At 39.8% G+C, this 20,819-nt stretch overlaps 1 protein-coding gene across 4 annotated transcripts in view; it reads right to left on the bottom strand.

The window, feature by feature from the left end:
• ABR (ABR activator of RhoGEF and GTPase) overlaps positions 1–20,819 on the bottom strand; it is a 328,573-nt gene that overhangs the window by 137,517 nt on the left and 170,237 nt on the right. For all 4 annotated transcript variants that reach the window (XM_063450023.1, XM_063450024.1, XM_063450025.1 and 1 more), the window contains 2 exons: positions 6,968–7,072; positions 1,866–2,051 (listed from right to left, as the gene is read on the bottom strand). In XM_063450023.1, the coding sequence (XP_063306093.1) occupies positions 1,866–2,051; positions 6,968–7,072 (291 nt within the window). The remainder of the gene's footprint in view (positions 1–1,865; positions 2,052–6,967; positions 7,073–20,819) is intronic.

The following is a 20,819-nucleotide window of genomic DNA, read 5'->3' as shown; positions in this document are numbered from 1 at the left end:
AACCCAGGAGCAGAAGGTACCTGTAGTGCTGTAACCCACTACAAAATGGGAAACTAGCTACCCAGTGCTGCATGAAGGATCTGGCAATGAAGAGAGGGGACAACAACTCTGGCATGGAGTGGAACTCACTATTTTGGCCTGCATGTGGTATAGGATGATTTAGTCTGACAACATCTTTTTGTACAGATGGCAGCACCTCACCTATTATAGCAGAAATCTATACCTATATTCTGTCTTCTGCTGTTAGCTTTCCCTTCTCATATCTGCTTCCAAGGGCGTCCACAGGGGGAGGGGGGGAGGAACAGTTTGTGCCGGTATCTTTCTTTAGAGATTGATAATACACTGCAATACTGTGGGTGGATAGATCAGGGATAGGAAGCTACATCTTATCCCTCTTTCTGAGCAGAAAGGGACAGAAGGAGACGGAAGGTAAAGGAGCAGAAAGACTTAAAAGGAGCACAAAGGTAAAGTAGGAAAAGGAGCAAAAAGAAACAGCAAGGATCAGTTAGGGCAGCAAGGAGCAGGAAGGTAAAGTAGGAGAAAGAGCAGGAAGGAGAAGGAGCAGAAATGAGCAGTAAGGAGCAGAAATGGGCAGCAAGGAGCAGAAATGGACAGCAAGGAGCTGGAAGGGGCAGAAGGAGCACAAAGGTAAAGTAGGAGAAGGAGCAGAATGGGATCAGAAAGAGAAAGGAGCAGAATGGCGCAAAAGAAGCAGAAAGTAGCAGAAAGGTAAAGGAGCAAAAGAAGCCAAGGAGAAAAGAAGGCAGTGTCAGAAGAATAAGAAGACTGTGTCAAATGAAGAAGAAGAAAAGGAGATTTGAGCAATAAGGATCCCTCCACTTTATTCTGGACACATCATACGGTGTTGGAACCCGGGCCTGGCAGGAAAACTTTGGACCTTCTCATCTTCCCAGGTAAAAAATAAATAAATAATTATCATGGTTAATGTGTTCACTTTTATTTACTGAGTGTCAGGAAGCACAGAGTGTCGCTGGGTAGGATTGTCGCTGATTGGCTAGAGCGGTCAGCAGGCACTCTAAGCCAATCAGTAGCTCCCCATTCACAAAAATAAACTTTTTATGAACCAGGAACTAGCGATTGACTTAGAGCGTCAGCTGACTCTAGCTAATCAGTGGCACCCATGCCTGACGTCAATCTTCACTTCCTGACACTCCGTTTCAGAAGCCGAATACCACTGAGCGACCTGGAGCTGGAGGAAGTCTTTGGGGTTAAACCATTTGAGAGCGGTTTAACCCCTAAAGGAAAGAGAGCACCCAGGGGCCTCCTGGCATCATAGCATTTTCATTTAGATGAAGTTGTTATGGTGACCAGAATGTTCCTTTAATTTGAGTAAAGGAACACTATAGTGTCAGGAATACATACATGTATTCCTGACACCATAGTTGTGAGAACACTATTTACCCTGGCTTTATGTGATAATGACTATGCCCCTCCCCTTCATGACACTGTCAAAAAGGGGCCAAACATGGATGTCATTATAATTATGCCCCCCCTGGAAAAATTCCTGCGGATGCCCATGTCTGCTCCCTAGTGGTACACCTGCTACTAATACTGTCAGTTAGCACAGCTTGATTTATATAATGATCTCTCAACTCATTACTGACATTACCTGACCTGTTTATTTTATTTTCTTAAAAAGTGTGCAGTTACAGTAAATGCCATGAATGTATCTTCTCTTGTACATGCTTACTACTGCTGTTGTGGTAACGTAAGCTTGACTGTATGTATTCATTTGCACAGCAAAAATACATTTTTTTTTATTTTTTTTTAAAGTCTAAATAATACACAAACATTAAAAGTAATATCAACAAAAACAAATTTGGGTAGGACATAAGCAGACTTACCAGCTTCTGGAATAGGTGACCAACAGTCGTCTTGTTGTCCCACTGCTGAACACAAGGACACAGGTTGTCATAGAAGTCCTTATGGATCTCATATATGTCCTGAATCTTGTAAAAAATGGCATCTATTTGTTGCATGGTTAACACAGGCTGAGATGTGGTTGCGGTGGCCTTCAACGGCTTCATGGGCTGCAAAGATACAAGATATAAGTAAGTTTACTTTAAGGTAAATAAGGTCCACAGAGAGAGAATGTATCTTAAAATTTGAAGTCCTATGCTACTAACAGAGCGTTAAAATTTCCTCGCCAATATAAGCAGAGCATACACACCAGGGGTGAATTTCTACTTGCTAAAACCTAGAATTCACCCTCCTGCACTCAGATGTTAACAGGTAAGTGGCTTAAATATGTTTACAGTGATTTCTGTTGGTGTATCTATGTATGTTAATATGTGTATGCATCAGACTCATACCTGCCAATCTTCTGAGATGGTGTTGGGCAGGCAAGAGAGCAGGCTTGCACAGGAAGCGGGCTAATCACACCTGCAAGGCTTTGGCCAAAATGCTACTATGAGGAGCACCTGGGGATGCAGGTCAGGTTACTGTGGTTAAGGTACAAGGTAAAAGGAAGTTGTACTTGCAAAAATGAGTGGTGGACCATGTGTCATTTTGTCCACCTTCACAGGCTGGCTAAATTCAATTTACTGGTTTAGTTTTAGTCAGGAAGCCTTGGACTATTCAATATAGCTTCATATACATTAGGTATACTTCTTGGTCTATAGCAGGGGTAGGAAATCTTTGGCACTCAAGATTTCGAGGACTACATCTCTTATAACGCACTTACAGCCAGTATGCTGGCAAAGTTTCGAGGGAAGTGTGGTCTAAAACATCAGGAATGTCGAAGGTTGCCTACCCTTGGTCTATAGAATATACTACTCATATGGAAGTGAAGGGAGAATAATTAATATGTTTAGACTTCTCCTTAATTGCCTTGTGGGTTGGCAATGGTACTTTACAAACGGATACAGCTGTCCTTTTTTCCTTGTAATTCCCTTGCCCCTTAATAAGAATCGCTCTGTTCTGCTTACTGAGCCCTGTAATTTCAACCAGTTTTTCCCCTGTAACAGAGGGCGTGCACAAGGCTGGCATTCCGTTAACCTAGCAGCAATAGAAAAAAGTAATCTAAGATTTCTTCAGATCTTGCCTAGCAGATTCTGCCACTCCGTCTCCTTAGCTGCTGGTGAAAGCGACACAGCAGATGTTTTTCCAAAATACACCTCCCTCTTTTTCAAGGCATATGGATAATGGAATAAATCACCTATAAGAGCCATGCTCTCCTTTCTCTTGCCACAGTGAAAGGAAGAATGCTGAATATAACAGTCACATTGTATTACGCACAAGAAGGCTAAATGCCCAATTAGTTGAAGTTTATTATATACGATAAACCAGTGTGGGCTCCTCAAACGATACCTCCTAACTGTAAATAATGCCAATTTATTATTTCCAATGGGTTGCAGACAGCATGTAAAAAGGTGTGTTTATGATGTATTATTCATTAATATGCAAATGTAAAACAAGTAGGGAATACTCAGGGGGAGAATTTCCTGGAGTTAGTTGGTCAGTCACATGGTGGGAATGAATATGGGATGAAAGATGTAGGAAATGAATCCACATCTTCGAAAGGGTGTAAAACAAGCACGATTCATACTCTGTCTAATATTATAATGCAAGCACCGGTCAGTAGGGAAGGGGCACGAATGATTTCACTTCTCGGTTATAAGATATACAAGTATGTAGTTATTTAAATGTAAATAGGGATTTAGGGTAGTGCGCAAGTAACTTTTTTGTTTTTTATTGAATATTGGGGCTGATGTGTAATAGAGTCATTGCTGCCACCCAGGAGTAGTGGGTTTTGAGCATAGGGATTAATTTTGTATGTTTGTATTTGTGACGTATTTTTAACCTCTTAAGGGCCAAGCTTCTGGAATAAAAGGGAATCATGACATGTCATGTGTCCTTAAGGGGTTAAATAAAACTTTTACATTCTGTTAGACTTGAAATTGCGGTTCAGTGAATGAGCGAGTGCGCTGGATCTTGTATGAATTGGACCCAGCCGCACCCTATAATGTATGCATGTTCAGGTGAGTGCAGCCTCATGGGGGCAAAGAGGTTGGGGACGGAGACAGACAGACACATACACACCCCATGTAGAGGCCATCATCCTGTGAATTAGAATGTTTAAAATACCCACAGCAAGTAGTTTGTTTTTTTTCTTACTAAATGACACTAAACCAATAGGTTCCCCAGAATCTCCCCTTTTCCAAGTCTGCATCCACATTGGGGATCACCAGACTTATGTTACCTGTTGGGCTTGCTGAACAGCTTCAGATATTACAAGGATATATGTTCTTATATCCAAAGACCTGAAAGTCTCCAATACCTGCTATATGAGAGGCAGCTCTACACATAAACATGCATGGAAGCACAGCTACAAATAGTGAGGGTTAAACAATGAGTCTTCTGCATCATTTCATAATTGTATGTACAATTATGTTTGATTAATGACAGCCAAGAGAAGTCAGCTGTGTAATATTCAGCCATAAAATGCTGACCTTTCTAAGAGAGCAGCCTACCATTCCATCTAAATGAACATCCGTTTAAAACAGTGTTTCCCAACCCAGTCCTCAAGGCACACCTACCAGTCCAGGATTTAAGGATTACCCAGTTTTGTCTAAGGTGTTTTTAGAAAAAAAAAGAAAAAACACCTTAGACAAAACTGGGTAATCCTTAAATCCTGGACTGGTAGGTGTGCCTTGAGGACTGGGTTGGGAAACACTGGTTAAAAAACAAAAAACAAAAACAACAACTGTAAAACCTTGGGAAAAGTCAGCATTTGGCATAGCAATTTAGAGAAATCACATTTCCACAATTCTCCCAGAATACCAGTTTCAACATGCAAATGAGCATGGACAAGCATCACGCTTCAAACTTCTTCCTGCATATCTGCAGTCACCCTTACCAATTGAACAGGGTTTTAAACAAAGGGCATTGATTGTATTCTACAAGGACGAATAATAAGAAATGAACCCAGGAGGGCATGTTGAGCGAGGAATTCTGGGATAACAGAATGAGATATGATTTCTGGGAAATTCTGTGCACACAGCAGGTTTTTCCCAAATTCCTACTTGAGATATGTAGATGATGAACGACAGTAATTTTCAGAATTTGCATAAAACTGTGGTGAGTTGTAATATGCTTGGTCTCACCGCAACTTACTTAAATTAGTACACTACACTTCAAAGACATATAAGACTATAAAAATAAAGAGCAAAATTAAAACAAACAGCTAAATTAAAATAAATAAAATGTAAAAACGTGTAACCCTATCAGTTATGACTAACATGGAACATCTTGTACATGACACAGAGAATGAGAGTTACATCAGTATGATCAGGTGTTAATCTAACCCTTTGATAAATTCAATCTCTAATACAAGTCCATTTTGACATGTACACTGTTATGAGAACTCTGCAGGTTTCACTTTTTACTTCTATTAAAAATAAATGATTTTGTTCCATTAGCAGACATTACATGTCCATCATTATCAATCTGTGCTTCCTTTATTTTCCACCTGCAGCAGTATATTTGTACTAAACCAGAACAACTACCGCTTAATTTAGGACATACTTGAAAACGAGAGAAATCTCAATGTATCTTTCCTGGTAAAATATTTTATAAATAAATAATGTAGTTGTTCTGGTGTCTACTCCCTGTCCCTGCAGGCATTTTCATGTAAAGACTGCTTTTTCATTCAGACGGCCACTGGAGGTGCTTCCTGGGTCAGTGGTGCACAACGTGCAGCACTGACGTCCAGCATATCCCCGCTCTGTATGGATATGCTGAAAGTTCTTTAGAGATGGACTGTTTCAATGCATCTCTGAGAAGATGCTGATTGGCCAGCGCATTGTTTGGCCCCGCCCTACCCCCCACAGGAAAGCATTGCATTTGCCTGAGATGGTCAATTTTGATGATCTCAGTCAAGGAGGCAGGGTGAAGCCAGTGCAGGTACAGCGCTAGAATACAAGGGAGTTTTTATCCTATTTAAGGGGAAAGAGGGCCTAAATAGTGTTTTTACCACAATAGGGTCAGGAATGAACAGTGTTCCTTTAACTTGTACAAATATATTGTTTTTCCTTTAACAATGATTTAAGCCAATTGTAGCCAGGTCCACCTTGATAAGTAGATATTTTGGAAGCACAATTTTCACATACAATAGGAGTAGTAGGATGAGAGGATTTAGCCATTTCCTTGTATGAGAGCTTACAGCAGAATCTGCAGATTTGCTTCAAAACGTAAGGATTTGAAATGGGAGGGTTTGTGTTACTGGAATATTATTTTCCATTTCAAGGCATTATGGATGTAATTTTAAAACATTATTTATTGGATTATTTAAAGCATTTACATTTATCGCATTAATGTAATTTAAAACTCCATCTGCTACGTTTAACGAAAACAGAGCATAACATTAAAACCATCTAAAAGATAATTTCTGGAGGTACTGGGGGAAAAAACACAAAAGGAAACCCATTTATATCTAACATTTAGAGCAATTAGGTCCTCATTTTTGTGCATATAAAACCTAAATGCTTTCACTTTTCCATTTTAATGTTATTGACTCTGCATTAAATTGCATCTTTTTATGGAATATTTCATGTGATTTTTATCTGCCCAGGGCACCCGGAATTAGTTACTAGAGTTGCAGGACTGTAGCACAGACAAAATGGGATGCTCAAGCAATTTCTGTCTTGTTATCTGAACAACAGGCGCGGCTAATGCCATATTATCATCAGGCAGAATCTAAGAGGGCTCTTTCACTAGGGTTAAGAACAAAATCAATCCCCAGATCAATGACTTTTTATATATGTATTTTACATGTACTACTCACAGGGGTATTCTATTTTTATTGCTAAATTTAGGTTGCAATATACAAAATGTGACTAGAGCAGATTTGAAGAACGTTTCCATATCAGCGCATTGATACAATTTTCTAATTCCGTTTTCAGCTCATTATGGTTTAGTGTTTAAAGAAAATGGTACACAAACTTACCAACAGCAGCGCTTCAAGTTGATTTATATAGATCTCTTCACTTGCCAGGACGCCAGAGAGGACAAGCTTTCTCATCAACAGCCCCTTGTCCGATTCACTTTCACCCTGTGAATTGGAAATGAAACATATATTACAATAGCATTCAAGTATACATGTCAATAAATGTTTATTATTAGCTTGTAGAACACTGGAACACATATTACACAGATTGCCCTGCCTGCATTACAGACAGTAATATTGTTATATATGTGGCTGGCTGGTGTATTCTAGGACAGAAGCTGTACAGAATGCAAGTACCAAGGCTGGCTAGTGTATTCAAAGACAGTAACTGTACAGAATGAAAGTACCAGGGCAGGCTAGTGTATTCTAAGACAGAAGCTGTACAGAAAGCAAGTACAGCTACAGCCTTAGAATACACTAGCCATAAAAAGATATGGCCCACACTCGGACAGACTCGCAATGGACATACTATATGCTCACAAAACACTGACAAAATCTGTATCACACATCGAACTAAACCCTGCAAAATCCTGTACCGCTGGTATTTGGTCCCTACACGCCTTAAACACAGTTTCCCTAGTATGCCAGACACGTGCTGGAGATGCCAAGCGGACAAAGGCAGTATGATCCACATATGGCAGTGCCCTCGTATAAACACTTTTTGGAAAGATGTAACACACATGGCAAAACAATGCACAGAGGTCAACCTTACCTTTCAACCTGAAACGTTTTTACTGTTGATGCTACCAAACAACATACAAAAAAGGCAAAAAATACCTCCAATACCATGTCATTATTGCAGCATTGATGGTCATAAGCAGACATTGGAAGAATGCATCAACACCTACAATAGACCAATGCAAAACCTTGGTAGAAACCAATAAACAATTTGAAATAATGGCAAGGAGCACTCAACCTCCAGCAAAATACTGGAGGATAGCATTGAAAAACATGGAACTCCTACATGCAAAGGCCCCAAAGAGGCAACTCTAACGCTTTCTGAACCCCCCCTCCCCCCCCTTTTTTTCCCCTCTTTTCGCTCATCCTTACAATACAATCATGATCCACACATATATAGCAGCCAGCATGATCTCATGACTGGATCTCGAAGATGATCAGAGGCTATAAGCTAAAGACACATCACCATAGGTCGCATGGTTAACAATATGTCCTGATCTAAACGTTTAACATTTCATGTTACGGTAAAGTGAAATGCCAACTCTGACGTGACGTTCAAAAGCTACCTGTGGGGTATGTTGTTTATGTTATCATATGAACAATATCGTCATTCATTATATGTCACTGATTGTTATTGTTACTTATGAGCTTCTATATAAAAGACAGAAGCTATACAGAATGCAAGACTTGGTACTTGCATTCTGTACAGATACCGTACAATGGAAAATTTTGAATGCGTTGATAAAGCCTATATTGGTGAAACGCGTTTGGATATTGTACTGCTTTTAAATTATTGTTAATAAATAGATTTTGGTCCTTTTACTCTTTTGCACCATTATCTTTTATTTATATTTTTACTACTACCTGGCTTTTTACCTTATTTTACTTTTCATTATACTCTAAAGAATCCTTAGGTGGGGATTATACCACCCGTGCCCGCGTCATAGAGCAGTTAGTTTGCCCTATATACTGTGAGTATATTTTATTATATTTTATATACCAGAAATATTTTACTGAGAGCACTATTGCAGTTTTATTATCTTCTCTCCGAGCTCCTGCTACCATCTCCAAGGACGCTCACCATATATCCCAGAGGCGGGGATCATACCGCTGTATGCCTACTACACTAGAGCTAGTATAAGCTCTATCAAATGTAAGTGGTTCTAATATATTTTAATACTTTTTATCTAATTTTGGAACATACTGCACCATTATTGTTTTCGTTTTATCTTCCCACTGGCTGGCTGTTACTGCACCGAAGAGGATACTCACCGCACATCCCATAAGCGGGGATCATACCGCTGCAAGCTATTCACACCAGAGCTGGTTTAAGCTCTACAAAAAGTAAGATCTCTTCTATTTACATTATCTCTTGGACCACCCTTCTCATCACTCATCGCCCTCCTCTATATATTCAAAACCTGTAAGGAGCAGAACCCTACAACTCCAGAGACCAATCTAGGATCCAAGTTCCACTATACTGGACTCTGTTGTATTATCACTATCCCTACAAGGACTTTAATTTATTTATTTGCCTATTGGCTCAGTCCCATCCCTTTGTTTGTTTGCCTTTTCCATCTATTTCAAGGACACGTGAGGGAGTCCTTGTTGGGGATTGCTGCCTTGTTCCTTTTTTTTTTTTTTATATATATACAACTAGCGCTGACTCTATTTTCTGTTTTTGTATTCTAAGACGGTAACTGTACAGAATGCAAGTACCAAGGCTGGCTAGTGTATTCTAAGACGGTAACTGTACAGAATGCAAGTACCAAGGCTGGCTAGTGTATTCTAAGACGGTAACTGTACAGAATGCAAGTACCAGGGCTGGCTAGTGTATTCTAAGACGGTAACTGTACAGAATGCAAGTACCAAGACTGACTAATGTATTCTAAGACGATAACTGTACAGAATGCAAGTACCAAGGCTGACTAATGTATTCTAAGACGATAACTGTACAGAATGCGAGGACCAAGACTGGCTGGAACTTGTAGTTGACCGATGATAAATTGCTAGAGGTTTTACTTATCTGATAAAGACTAACAGAACAAACACGCACATATAATGAGCAGGAAGAGGGAGAAAAGCTCAGGCCACATAATAACCAGGTGCTGCTAATCTTCACACTTTCATAGAGACTTAACACATAAATACGCCAGTTATTTTAGTCTAAGCTATTTTCACCACAGTTCAGGTTTACTGAATAAACACCCACATTGCACTGCACCTACAAGAACCAAGTACTCAAATTTACATGAATTCAGCAAGGCTTAAGCATATTATATACCTCTTTTTTTTTTTTTTATAAGATAAAGTGGATGACTTCGTCTTATAAGTAAAAGATTTTTGCCAAAATGAGGTGTCAGGCACAGCTCCACAGAGCTTCTGCTTGCTGCATCTTTACAATTTCCATTAGCCATCACTAGCGACTGATCATGGGAACAGACATTTTGTCACTGGTACAGAAGCTCTATGAATAATCCTGCAATCTCAGCAAATCTACCCTGAACCCCATGAGTGAGAGAACACGAACAGCATCTGGCTGTCAAGAGCAGCACAGGAACATGGCACTTTACGGAGGAAGAGCTTCAGGTTCAGCTTTAAGTATACCTACCACCCCCTCCCCACTGGGTGCAAGCATGTAAACGAACATGTCACGTTGGAGATAAAATTGCCTGGTGGAGCTTTGTAGATAAAATGTAATCTATATATTGTAATAGCGAAATTTGCAAACAAATGCAAAGTTGAAGGGACACTATAGTCACCAGAACAACTACAGCCTTTTGAATTTGTTCTGGTGAGTAGAATCATTACCTTCATGCTTTTTGCTGTAAACACTGTCTTTTCAGAAAAAATGCAGTGTTTACATTACAGCCTAGTGATAACTTCACTGGCCACTCCTCAGATAGCTGTTAGAGATCCTTCCTGGGTCATGTCTGCCTAAAATGCATCCAAACATTCAGTGTCTCCTCCCTCTGCATGCAGACACTGAACTTTCCTAATAGAGATGCATTGATTCAATTCATCTCTATGAGGAGATGCTGATTGGCCAGGGTTGTGTTTGAATTGCGCTGGCTCTGCCCCTGATCTGCCTCCTTGTCAGTATCAGCCAATCCTATGGGGAGGCATTGTGAATGGATCAGGCCACCACTTCCGATGATGTCAGAGGAAGTTCAAAGGCAGAGGCTTCAGACTTGAATACAAGTAAGATTGTCCTATCTTTAGGGAGGCAAAAGGGGGCCAAGGGGGCTAGATAGTGGTTTTAACACTATAGGGTCAGGAATACTGTTTGTGTTCCTGACCCTGTAGTGCTCCTTTAAAATTTTGTTGGAAATTTTACATTTAGGATATTCCTTTTTAATCCAATCCTGGATAAAAACACATGTAATTCATTATGAAAGTCATGCACACAGATCTGTCAAGTAGTAAGCATCTGTGCGACTTTTGTGCTCCTGCAGGATTTCATGCATTTGGATAGATTTCATGCATTTGGATATATTAATATTTGTGTCATTTTTGCAGTTCTACCTATTTTTTCCAGATGTCCCCATTTCCCATTCTAAGGAAGTACAGTCACATGAAGCATCCAGATCGAGACATGGAGCAGCATTTGCTGGCTGAATGTACCGATCCTCAACTTTAGCATGCGCGTTCTTCAATATCCATACATTTTATAAATTAGATTCAACATATTATAAACATTATAAAGTAATTCTAAAAGTATCACAAGACACAGATTGGCACATTGAAAATGGCAAGGTGGCAGACACTTTAGCAATAAAGACTGAAGGAATCTAGTAGTAAAACTATGTGTTACAGTTTGGTTAATCAGCTGAGCGAATATGATTAAACAAAAATAAATGAACAGAACATCCACACATTGCACTAATTAAACGTAAAAGGTTCCATTTCCAACACTTTATTACACCTTACGAACACTGCTGTAGGGGTTGTAGGTGAGGAAAGTGTAAAACAAGCTTATTTCTGCAGTACATATGAGTGTTTGCACCACTCTCTTCCTATGATACATTGGTTTCTTTTAATTAGAACTTCTGTGGTCGTGGTGACTATATCCCACTGGTCCTGCATGTTCTACCCATGATGTTCTTGTAATATTTAGATATGGTGTTGCTAGGCTTCCTGTGACAACGCTCCCGGCGAATGTTCAATCTGGTAACGGTGGTCAGGACATGCTCATTACACTCTGAAGCAAGGTTTTGCAATACATATATCACTTCCTTTCCTCAGCGACGATGGACAGCCTTCGACACTTCAGCTGCCGCAGAACAGGAATCTCATGAAAATCAGCCATTTAACATGAAAACCCATTTAATGAGAAGCACAAACTGGAATGGACGCAGTTTAATTATTTAAAGTTCTTGTGGGATAATGATCTCCGGTAATAAAGCAAATTAGAATATGTGCAGGCTGTTATTACAATTTATTTGACAAACGGTCCACAACAGTTGGAAATCCAAACACAACCTTTGATGCTTTATTTTCAGTACTGAATTGTACACCTCATATGTATGAAGTATCAATCTTTTTAACATCCCTCTATGAAAATGACATAGATCAATGGATCCCAAGTTCCCAACTATGTCCTCAATGCACACCAAAAGTCTAGGATTTGTCATTATCCTTGGTGGAACAGAATAAAAAAATGCCTGAAACCTGGACTGCTTATGAACCACTGCTCTCAATCAAAACAAAATGTATACCACTGTATGGTGTAGTCAGTCTCTAGTCTAGAGATTGCACTCCCATTCTTATAATCTCTGAGTTGTGCAAACCAGTAGAAGTTTCTATAAATGTGCATGCTCAGAAAGAGGATGTTAAGTGCAAACTGAAACTAAACGAATAGCTAAAATTATCTTCTGTTAAGTGATACAACAATATCATAATTCATTGAAAAAAAAAATGCCAGAAAGGGTCTCTCTAAGCACCATAACAACACTGCATCATTGCAAAGGATATGATACAGAATGTCCCCTTCATCCTGTCTCCCTGCCCAGAATAACTAATAACTACAGTGGTTTGTAAAATCACAGCAGCTATAAGACAGGGGGGAGAGGGTCACTTCACAGAGCAGATCACTTCATACAGTTCAATTCCCATAATTGTGACTTGTGATGTAAAGAAGCAGATAGAAACCACTGGACAGAGAGAGGAAAGGAAGGTAAAGGAAAGGAAGGGAAAGGAAAGGAAGGGAAAGGAAAGGAAGGGAAGGGAAAGGAAAGGAAGGGAAAGGAAAGGAAAGGAAAGGAAAGGAAAGGAAGGGAATGGAAAGGAAAGGAAGGGAATGGAAAGGAAAGGAAAGGAAGGGAAAGGAAAGGAAAGGAAGGAGAAAAAAACCCAAAACAAAACAATGAAAAGATCCTGATTGGTTATGTCACTTCGTGGTCTGGAAGTGACATGGAAGGTTATGTCACTTCGTGGTCTGGTTATGTCACTTCGTGGTCACTTCGTGGTATGTCACTTCTTGGTTATGTCACTTTGTGTGTCAGCTGCAGCACTTGCCTATGCAAGAGCTGAAATTCTGGGAACTTTATTTTGAAATCATTTCTTTATTTATTTTTTAAGCGTTAATTAAAGATTACATTAAAAATGGGTTGCCAATTCCAGGATACGGAGTTTGTTTTAAAAGAAAATGGGACTGTTGATTATGAGAAATATACCAGTTAATATTTATTTGCTTACTTTGCATTTGCAATATTGGCATTTGATGGCCATTATTTATGTCCTTTGTTACTGTGAGAATGCAATAACACATATGGCTTCATGAGAAAAATGAATGCTCAAGAACATAAAGTTAATTATGTAGTATTGCAATATCAGTTGTAATGCTGTGCTACAGACCCTTGTGGAAAATACACCTAATAAACCAAATATCTAATGAAATACAAAATAGTGCACACCCTCGTCCGGTGTAAGAATGTTGTGCACACTTAATACCATAACTTCTGTTTTTACGCCCAATCATTTTTCCTGTAAGAATTGTTTTTCACTTTACATTTATACAATGTTTTAACCGGTATCCCACTTGGTCCTTTTCACTAGCACGGTGGAGGGGAAGAATGCATAAGCAGGTTTCATTTTATCAGAGTATTTAACAGCATGCAGATAGCTTGGATCTGAATTGTGTTGGTATGCTGGGATACGGTTATATTTCTCAACTTTAGCACTGTTAGATACTAAACAATATTACTTTGGGGTTTTTTCAGTGTTCATATGGAGTTACAGTGACTTTAAGACAATGCAGGATCATCCTTTGTATATACAGTATTCACGCAGGATGTAGTTGCTGAAACGAAGTGTCATTAAAAGAAAGTCAGCTAGAGGTTGCACATGTTTATGTAAAGCGCTTGTACTATTCTGCTGCACACATACACACGCTTTATTTTTTTTTTAAGAAATATAATTTTAATAAGAGGAAATAGAAACAAGCAGACTGTCTCAATAAGTAGAATAACAGCACCAGTAACAGAAAAATAGGAAGTTACAATAATGGCGAATTGGAGTCTCGATTATTTGCAGGCAGAAGTCTAAGACAGCTTCTTTGTCCAGCTTTCCAATCCTGTGAATATATATAAAAATTCACAGGATTGAAAATATACATATTTATTTTGTTCTGGTTAATATAAAAATAAATAGAAAGTGTACATTTTAAGATCCTGCATGTGCTATAAACCCTCATGCTTTGTAACATGTGCAGGGGGCTCTGCCCACACCAGAAAGTGAATTAGCCAATCATTACTCTGACTCAAATTAATCCCATAAATTCCAACAGAGCAGTGGTTTCTGGGAGTTTTAGATCAGTTGTCGGCTTTCTAAAGAACAAAGCGAACAACTGAACGGCAAGTCCCAGAAATTGAAGTTGACACCAGGAAACAAAAAAAATTAACTTTCAGAGATACGGTAAGACAATATGTGAAAGTATTATGAGAAAGTAACAAGATAAAACAAAAAACAGAAATAAGACTAAAGGAACAGGACAATCCTGACCTAGAAGTAAAGAGGAGGACTAAGTGGGCAATATGGGCAAAACCCAGACAAATCAGTCAAAGGAATAACTAGAGCAGTTTTTCAAGGGTGAAACCCAAGTGCCGAAATCACCTGGGATATCAACTCTCACAACCACTAAAGGTTACCAACCAGGAGAGTTAACAACTCACTATTAGTGATGTCCCGAACAGTTCACTGGCGAACGTAGCGTTGCGCAATGTTCGGTCCGCCCCTATTCGTCATGGAAGTGGGAGAGTCTGGGAGGGAGGGTCTGCTGCTGATTGGCTGGAATGTGTCTGCTGACTGTGAGGTACAGGGTCAAAGTTTACTCAATGATGACGAATCGGGGGTGGACCAAACATCGCGCGTGTTCGCGACCGCGAACACGCTATGTTCGCTGCCGAACTGTTCGGGACATCACTACTCACTATAATTGGTAAAATTACATGTACTTCAATCTTTAGATTAATTACATTGTACTTCAACTTCAATCAATAGAGCTTGGTTGCTTCATCTAAGTGTTGCTTCTAAGTGTGTGTGTGGTTGGAGATATTCTGGAGAGTTTTTACAGAAGCTTCAACTGTCTAAGAGCTGTGCTAAGAGTTCTTTTTTACTGTTACAGGTAAGATTCATCTGTAGGAAAAGGTTACTGACTGCACAAGGTTTGATTTCCTGTTGGTAATTATAAGGCATTTGATTGGATTAGGTAGCTACTTGCTATTGATTGCTATTTAAATTAGCTATTGTTTGCTAATAAGCAGAGGCCTACCCAGGTGTTAAACATTCCTAGTGGGAGGTGATTTTAGGAGTATATAAGGGTAGTTGTCATTAGCTTGGCTAATAGAGCTTGGTTGCTTCATCTAAGTGTTGCTTCTAAGTGTGTGTGTGGTTGGAGATATTCTGGAGAGTGTTGCTTCTAAGTGTGTGTGTGGTTGGAGATATTCTGGAGAGTGTTGCTTCTAAGTGTGTGTGTGGTTGGAGATATTCTGGAGATAACCTGGAGGTAATCCGAGGTATTCAGGAGGATAAATAAAAAGTTAAGGTTTGTTTGATTTAAATTATTCACCTCATTGGAATGGCAGACTTAGTTCAGTGTAATAGTTGCTTTGCATTTGTTTCACGTTCCACTTTTTGGAGGTTTGGTTGTTGTCTAATCTGTAGACAGTTCTCTATTTTGCGGCAGGAGATTGTATTTTTGAAGTCTGAGATTTGTAAATTATCTGGTAAACAAACTCAGGCTGGAACTGCTGCAAAGCCACTGCCGCAGAGACATACTAGGAATGGCAGATGGATTACTGTAGGATCTGGTAGACTTGGAGTTGTGGATAAAAGGCATATTGCACAGTCTGTTGCTCTACATAATTCATTTTCTGCACTTTCAGAGTGTAGTGGTGTTGTGCAGAGAGGCACTGAGGCTAGTGGTGTTGTGCAGAGAGGCACTGAGGCTAATGGTGTTGTGCAGAGTGGCACTGAGGCTAGTGGTGTTGTGCAGAGAGGCACTGAGGCTAGTGGTGTTGTGCAGAGAGGCACTGAGGCTAGTGGTGTTGTGCAGAGAGGCACTGAGGCTAGTGGTGTTGTGCAGAGAGGCACTGAGGCTAGTGGTGTTGTGCAGAGAGGCACTGAGGCTAGTGGTGTTGTGCAGAGAGGCACTGAGGCTAGTGGTGTTGTGCAGAGAGGCACTGAGGCTAGTGGTGTTGTGCAGAGAGGCACTGAGGCTAGTGGTGTTGTGCAGAGAGGCACTGAGGCTAGTGGTGTTGTGCAGAGAGGCACTGAGGCTAGTGGTGTTGTGCAGAGAGGCACTGAGGCTAGTGGTGTTGTGCAGAGAGGCACTGAGGCTAGTGGTGTTGTGCAGAGAGGCACTGAGGCTAGTGGTGGTGTGCAGAGAGGCACTGAGGCTAGTGGTGTTGTGCAGAGAGGCACTGAGGCTAGTGGTGTTGTGCAGAGAGGCACTGAGGCTAGTGGTGTTGTGCAGAGAGGCACTGAGGCTAGTGGTGTTATGCAGAGAGGCACTGAGGCTAGTGGTGTTGTGCAGAGAGGCACTGAGGCTAGTGGTGTTGTGAAGAGAGGCACTGAGGCTAGTGGTGTTGTGAAGAGAGGCACTGAGGCTAGTGGTGTTGTGAAGAGAGGCATTGAGGCTAGTGGTGTTGCGCAGAGAGGCACTGAGGCTAGTGGTGTTGTGCAGAGAGGCTTGGTGAGGCCTAATAGAAAGCAGTTGTTGGTGGGGGATTCCATCATAAGAGGTGTGGAGATGGACAATGGTGGTCTTGTGAGGTGTCTTCCCGGAGCTACTGCTCACAGAGACAGGAGACGTATCGGTAATATTGTTAAGCAAGCAAAGCAGGAAGGGGAATTGGATGTACTTGTCCATTTAGGGACAAATGACTTGGCTTGCAATGAGGTTTCAGAGGTTAAGGAAGTTTTTAGTGTTTTTGCCAATGATATACGGCAGGTTGCTTCCACATTGTCATTCTCTGAAGTTCTGCCTGTGCATAACACTCAGAATGACAGGCGGATGCGTATTAGGGACTTTAACTTGTGGCTTGGTGAATGGTGTCGGGAGCAAGGATTTGGCTTTATTGCTCATGGTAGCTCTGTTTGGAATGGAAATAAACTGTACAAAAAAGATGGTTTGCATCTTTCTCAAAAGGGAACAAATGTTCTCAGTGAGCAGTTCAGAGGTTTTGCTAGGATGTATTTAAACTAGGAGGGGGGGGCAAAAGGGTGATAAAACATCAATCCAATTGTCCCCCAAAACAAGGACAGAAGGTGCCTGTAGCAAGTGTGTTAAAAAATGATAAGCTTAGAGTCATGTCTACAAATGCTCGCAGTTTAGGGAATAAGATCCATGAACTTGTGGCAATAATGGCAACTGATAGTGTAGATTTAGTCGCTGTTACTGAGACATGGTATAATGAGAAAAATGACTGGGACATAGCAATACCAGGGTATTCTTTATATAGAAAAGACAGGGAAGGCAAGAAAGGGGGAGGGGTGGCCCTGTATGTAAAGAATAGCATAAAATCCAGCCTAATAAAGGTTAGTGAGGCGAACATAGAGTCAGTTTGGGCTACGTTAGAATTTGGTAATCACACAGTAACTCGTGTAGGTGTGATTTATAGGCCCCCAGGACAAATTGAAGAGTTAGATAATCTACTAGTTGAAGAAATAGCTAAAATGACAATGAAGGGGGAAGTTATCATCATGGGTGACTTTAATCTTCCTGATATAAATTGGAAAACAAAAATAGCTACTTGTGCCAGGAGCACACATATTCTAAACTCCCTACTGGGATTGTCTCTAAAACAAGTCGTTGAGGAGCCAACTCGTAAAGAGGCCATACTAGATTTAGTGTTAACAAATGGAGATTTGGTATCAGATATTACTGTAGGTGAAAGTTTAGGATCCAGTGATCATCAGTCAGTGTGGTTTAATATAAGAACAGTGTCTGAGTCACACCACACAAAAACAAAAGTTTTAGACTTTAGAAAAACAGACTTTTCCAAAATTAGAATATGTGTAAAGGAGTCATTATCAGACTGGAGCAATTTAAATGGAGTCCAAAATAAATGGGATTATTTAAAAGTTGCACTACTGAAGGCAACAGAAAATTGCATTAGGCTTGTCAGTAAAAGCAAAAAATTCAAGAAGCCACTGTGGTACTCCACAGATGTAGCCAAAATAGTAAAAAACAAAAAATTAGCATTTAGTAATTATAAAAAAAACCAGAGTGAGGAAGACAGAATGACCTATAAGATTAGGCAGAAAGAGGCTAAGCAAGTTATAAGAGCTTCCAAATCACACACAGAAGAGAAAATAGCACAGTCAGTAAAAAAGGGGGACAAAACCTTTTTTAGATACATAAATGAGAAAAGAAAAGTAAAACAAGGATTAGTTAGATTAAAAACAAAAGAAGGAAGGTATGTAGATGAGGATAAAGGTCTAGCTGACTGCCTCAATGAATATTTTTGTTCGGTATTTACAGATGAAAATGAAGGAAAGGGACCTCAGTTGAGAAAAAGGATAAATGAGTCATTTATTACACGTGAGTTTACAGAGGAAGAGGTTCTATTTCAACTGTCAAAAGTAAAGACAAATAAGTCAATGGGACCTGATGGAATACACCCAAAGCTATTAAAAGAGCTTAGTGGTGTACTAGCAAAACCATTAACAGATTTATTTAACCAATCATTGATAACAGGAGTAGTCCCAGAAGATTGGAAGTTAGCGAATGTTGTGCCCATTCACAAGAAAGGTAATAGGGAGGAGTCGGGCAACTATAGGCCAGTAAGCCTAACTTCAGTAGTGGGGAAAGTGATGGAAACCATGTTAAATGATAGGATTGTTGAACATCTAAAAACACATGGATTTCAAGATCAGAGACAACATGGGTTTACTTCAGGGAGATCATGCCAAACTAATCTTATTGATTTTTTTGATTGGGTAACTAAAATTATAGATCAGGGTGGTGCAGTAGACATTGCTTACCTCGATTTCAGTAAGGCTTTTGACACTGTTGCACATAGAAGGCTTATCAACAAACTACAATCTTTGAGTTTGGATTCCAATATTGTTGAATGGGTAAGGCAGTGGCTGAGTGACAGGCAACAGAGGGTTGTAGTCAATGGAGTATATTCGAAGCTTGGGCTTGTCACCAGTGGGGTACCTCAGGGATCTGTACTTGGACCCATTCTCTTTAATATTTTTATTAGTGATATTGCAGAAGGTCTTGATGGTAAGGTGTGTCTTTTTGCGGATGATACTAAGATATGTAACAGGGTTGATGTTCCAGGAGGGATAAGCCAAATGGAAAATGATTTAGGTAGACTAGAAAAATGGTCAGCGTTGTGGCAACTGACATTTAATGTGGAAAAGTGCAAGATAATGCATCTTGGACGTAAAAACCCAAGGGCAGAGTACAGAATATTTGATAGAGTCCTAACCTCAACATCTGAGGAAAGGGATTTAGGGGTGATTATTTCTGAGGACTTAAAGGTAGGCAGACAATGTAATAGAGCAGCAGGAAATGCTAGCAGAATGCTTGGTTGTATAGGGAGAGGTATTAGCAGTAGAAAGAGGGAAGTGCTCATGCCATTGTACAGAACACTGGTGAGACCTCACTTGGAGTACTGTACACAGTACTGGAGACCCTATCTTCAGAAGGATATTGATACCTTAGAGAGAGTTCAAAGAAGGGCTACTAAACTGGTTCATGGATTGCAGGATAAAACTTACCAGGAAAGGTTAAAGGATCTTAACATGTATAGCATGGAGGAAAGACGAGACAGGGGGGATATGATAGAAACATTTAAATACATAAAGGGAATCAACACAGTAAAGGAGGAGACTATATTTAAAAGAAGAAAAACTACCACAACAAGAGGACATAGTCTTAAATTAGAGGGACAAAGGTTTAAAAATAATATCAGGAAGTATTACTTTACTGAGAGGGTAGCGGATGCATGGAATAGCCTTCCAGCTGAAGTGGTAGAGGTTAACACAGTAAAGGAGTTTAAGCATGCGTGGGATAGGCATAAGGCTATCCTAACTATAAGATAAGGCCAGGGACTAATGAAAGTATTTAGAAAACTGGGCAGACTAGATGGGCCGAATGGTTCTTATCTGCCGTCACATTCTATGTTTCTATGTTTCTTTATACGGTAAATAGCGTTAAAACACAATAAAAACGAATAAAAACACACAAAAAAACGTCAAAAGGTAGTGTTAAGAAAAAAGTGTAAGTCACAAGAAAAGTTATAATAAAACAAAAGGGGAAATCTCATAAGCCAGCCTGACCTGTCCTATATTTGATATGAATCCACCTAGGTACATAGTTATCGCTTTCTTCCTTTCATTCAAACTACTATATTTGGGTGGAACTCATCTCAAATAGCCCCAGCTTTGTCTAAATATTGCTATCTACCCCGGATATACTTTTATAGTGGATATTCAATTATCCTGTTTCCTTTCGTTGTGATATTGCTCTGCTATCTATGCTCTCGTATATACTTCAAAGACATCTAGTCTATAACATTGTAACTTCAAATAGCTACTGGAGTGATCACTATATACCTAGGTGATTCATATCAAATATAGGACAAAATCATTACAACTTTTACTGAGTGACATAAATCAGGAAAGTGTCTAGAGGAAATAAAACTCCAACCAATCTTGT

Source organism: Pelobates fuscus, chromosome 1 (assembly GCF_036172605.1).
Source record: "Pelobates fuscus isolate aPelFus1 chromosome 1, aPelFus1.pri, whole genome shotgun sequence".
Lineage (NCBI taxonomy): Eukaryota > Metazoa > Chordata > Amphibia > Anura > Pelobatidae > Pelobates > Pelobates fuscus.
This window is presented reverse-complemented; position numbering and strand designations above follow the sequence as displayed.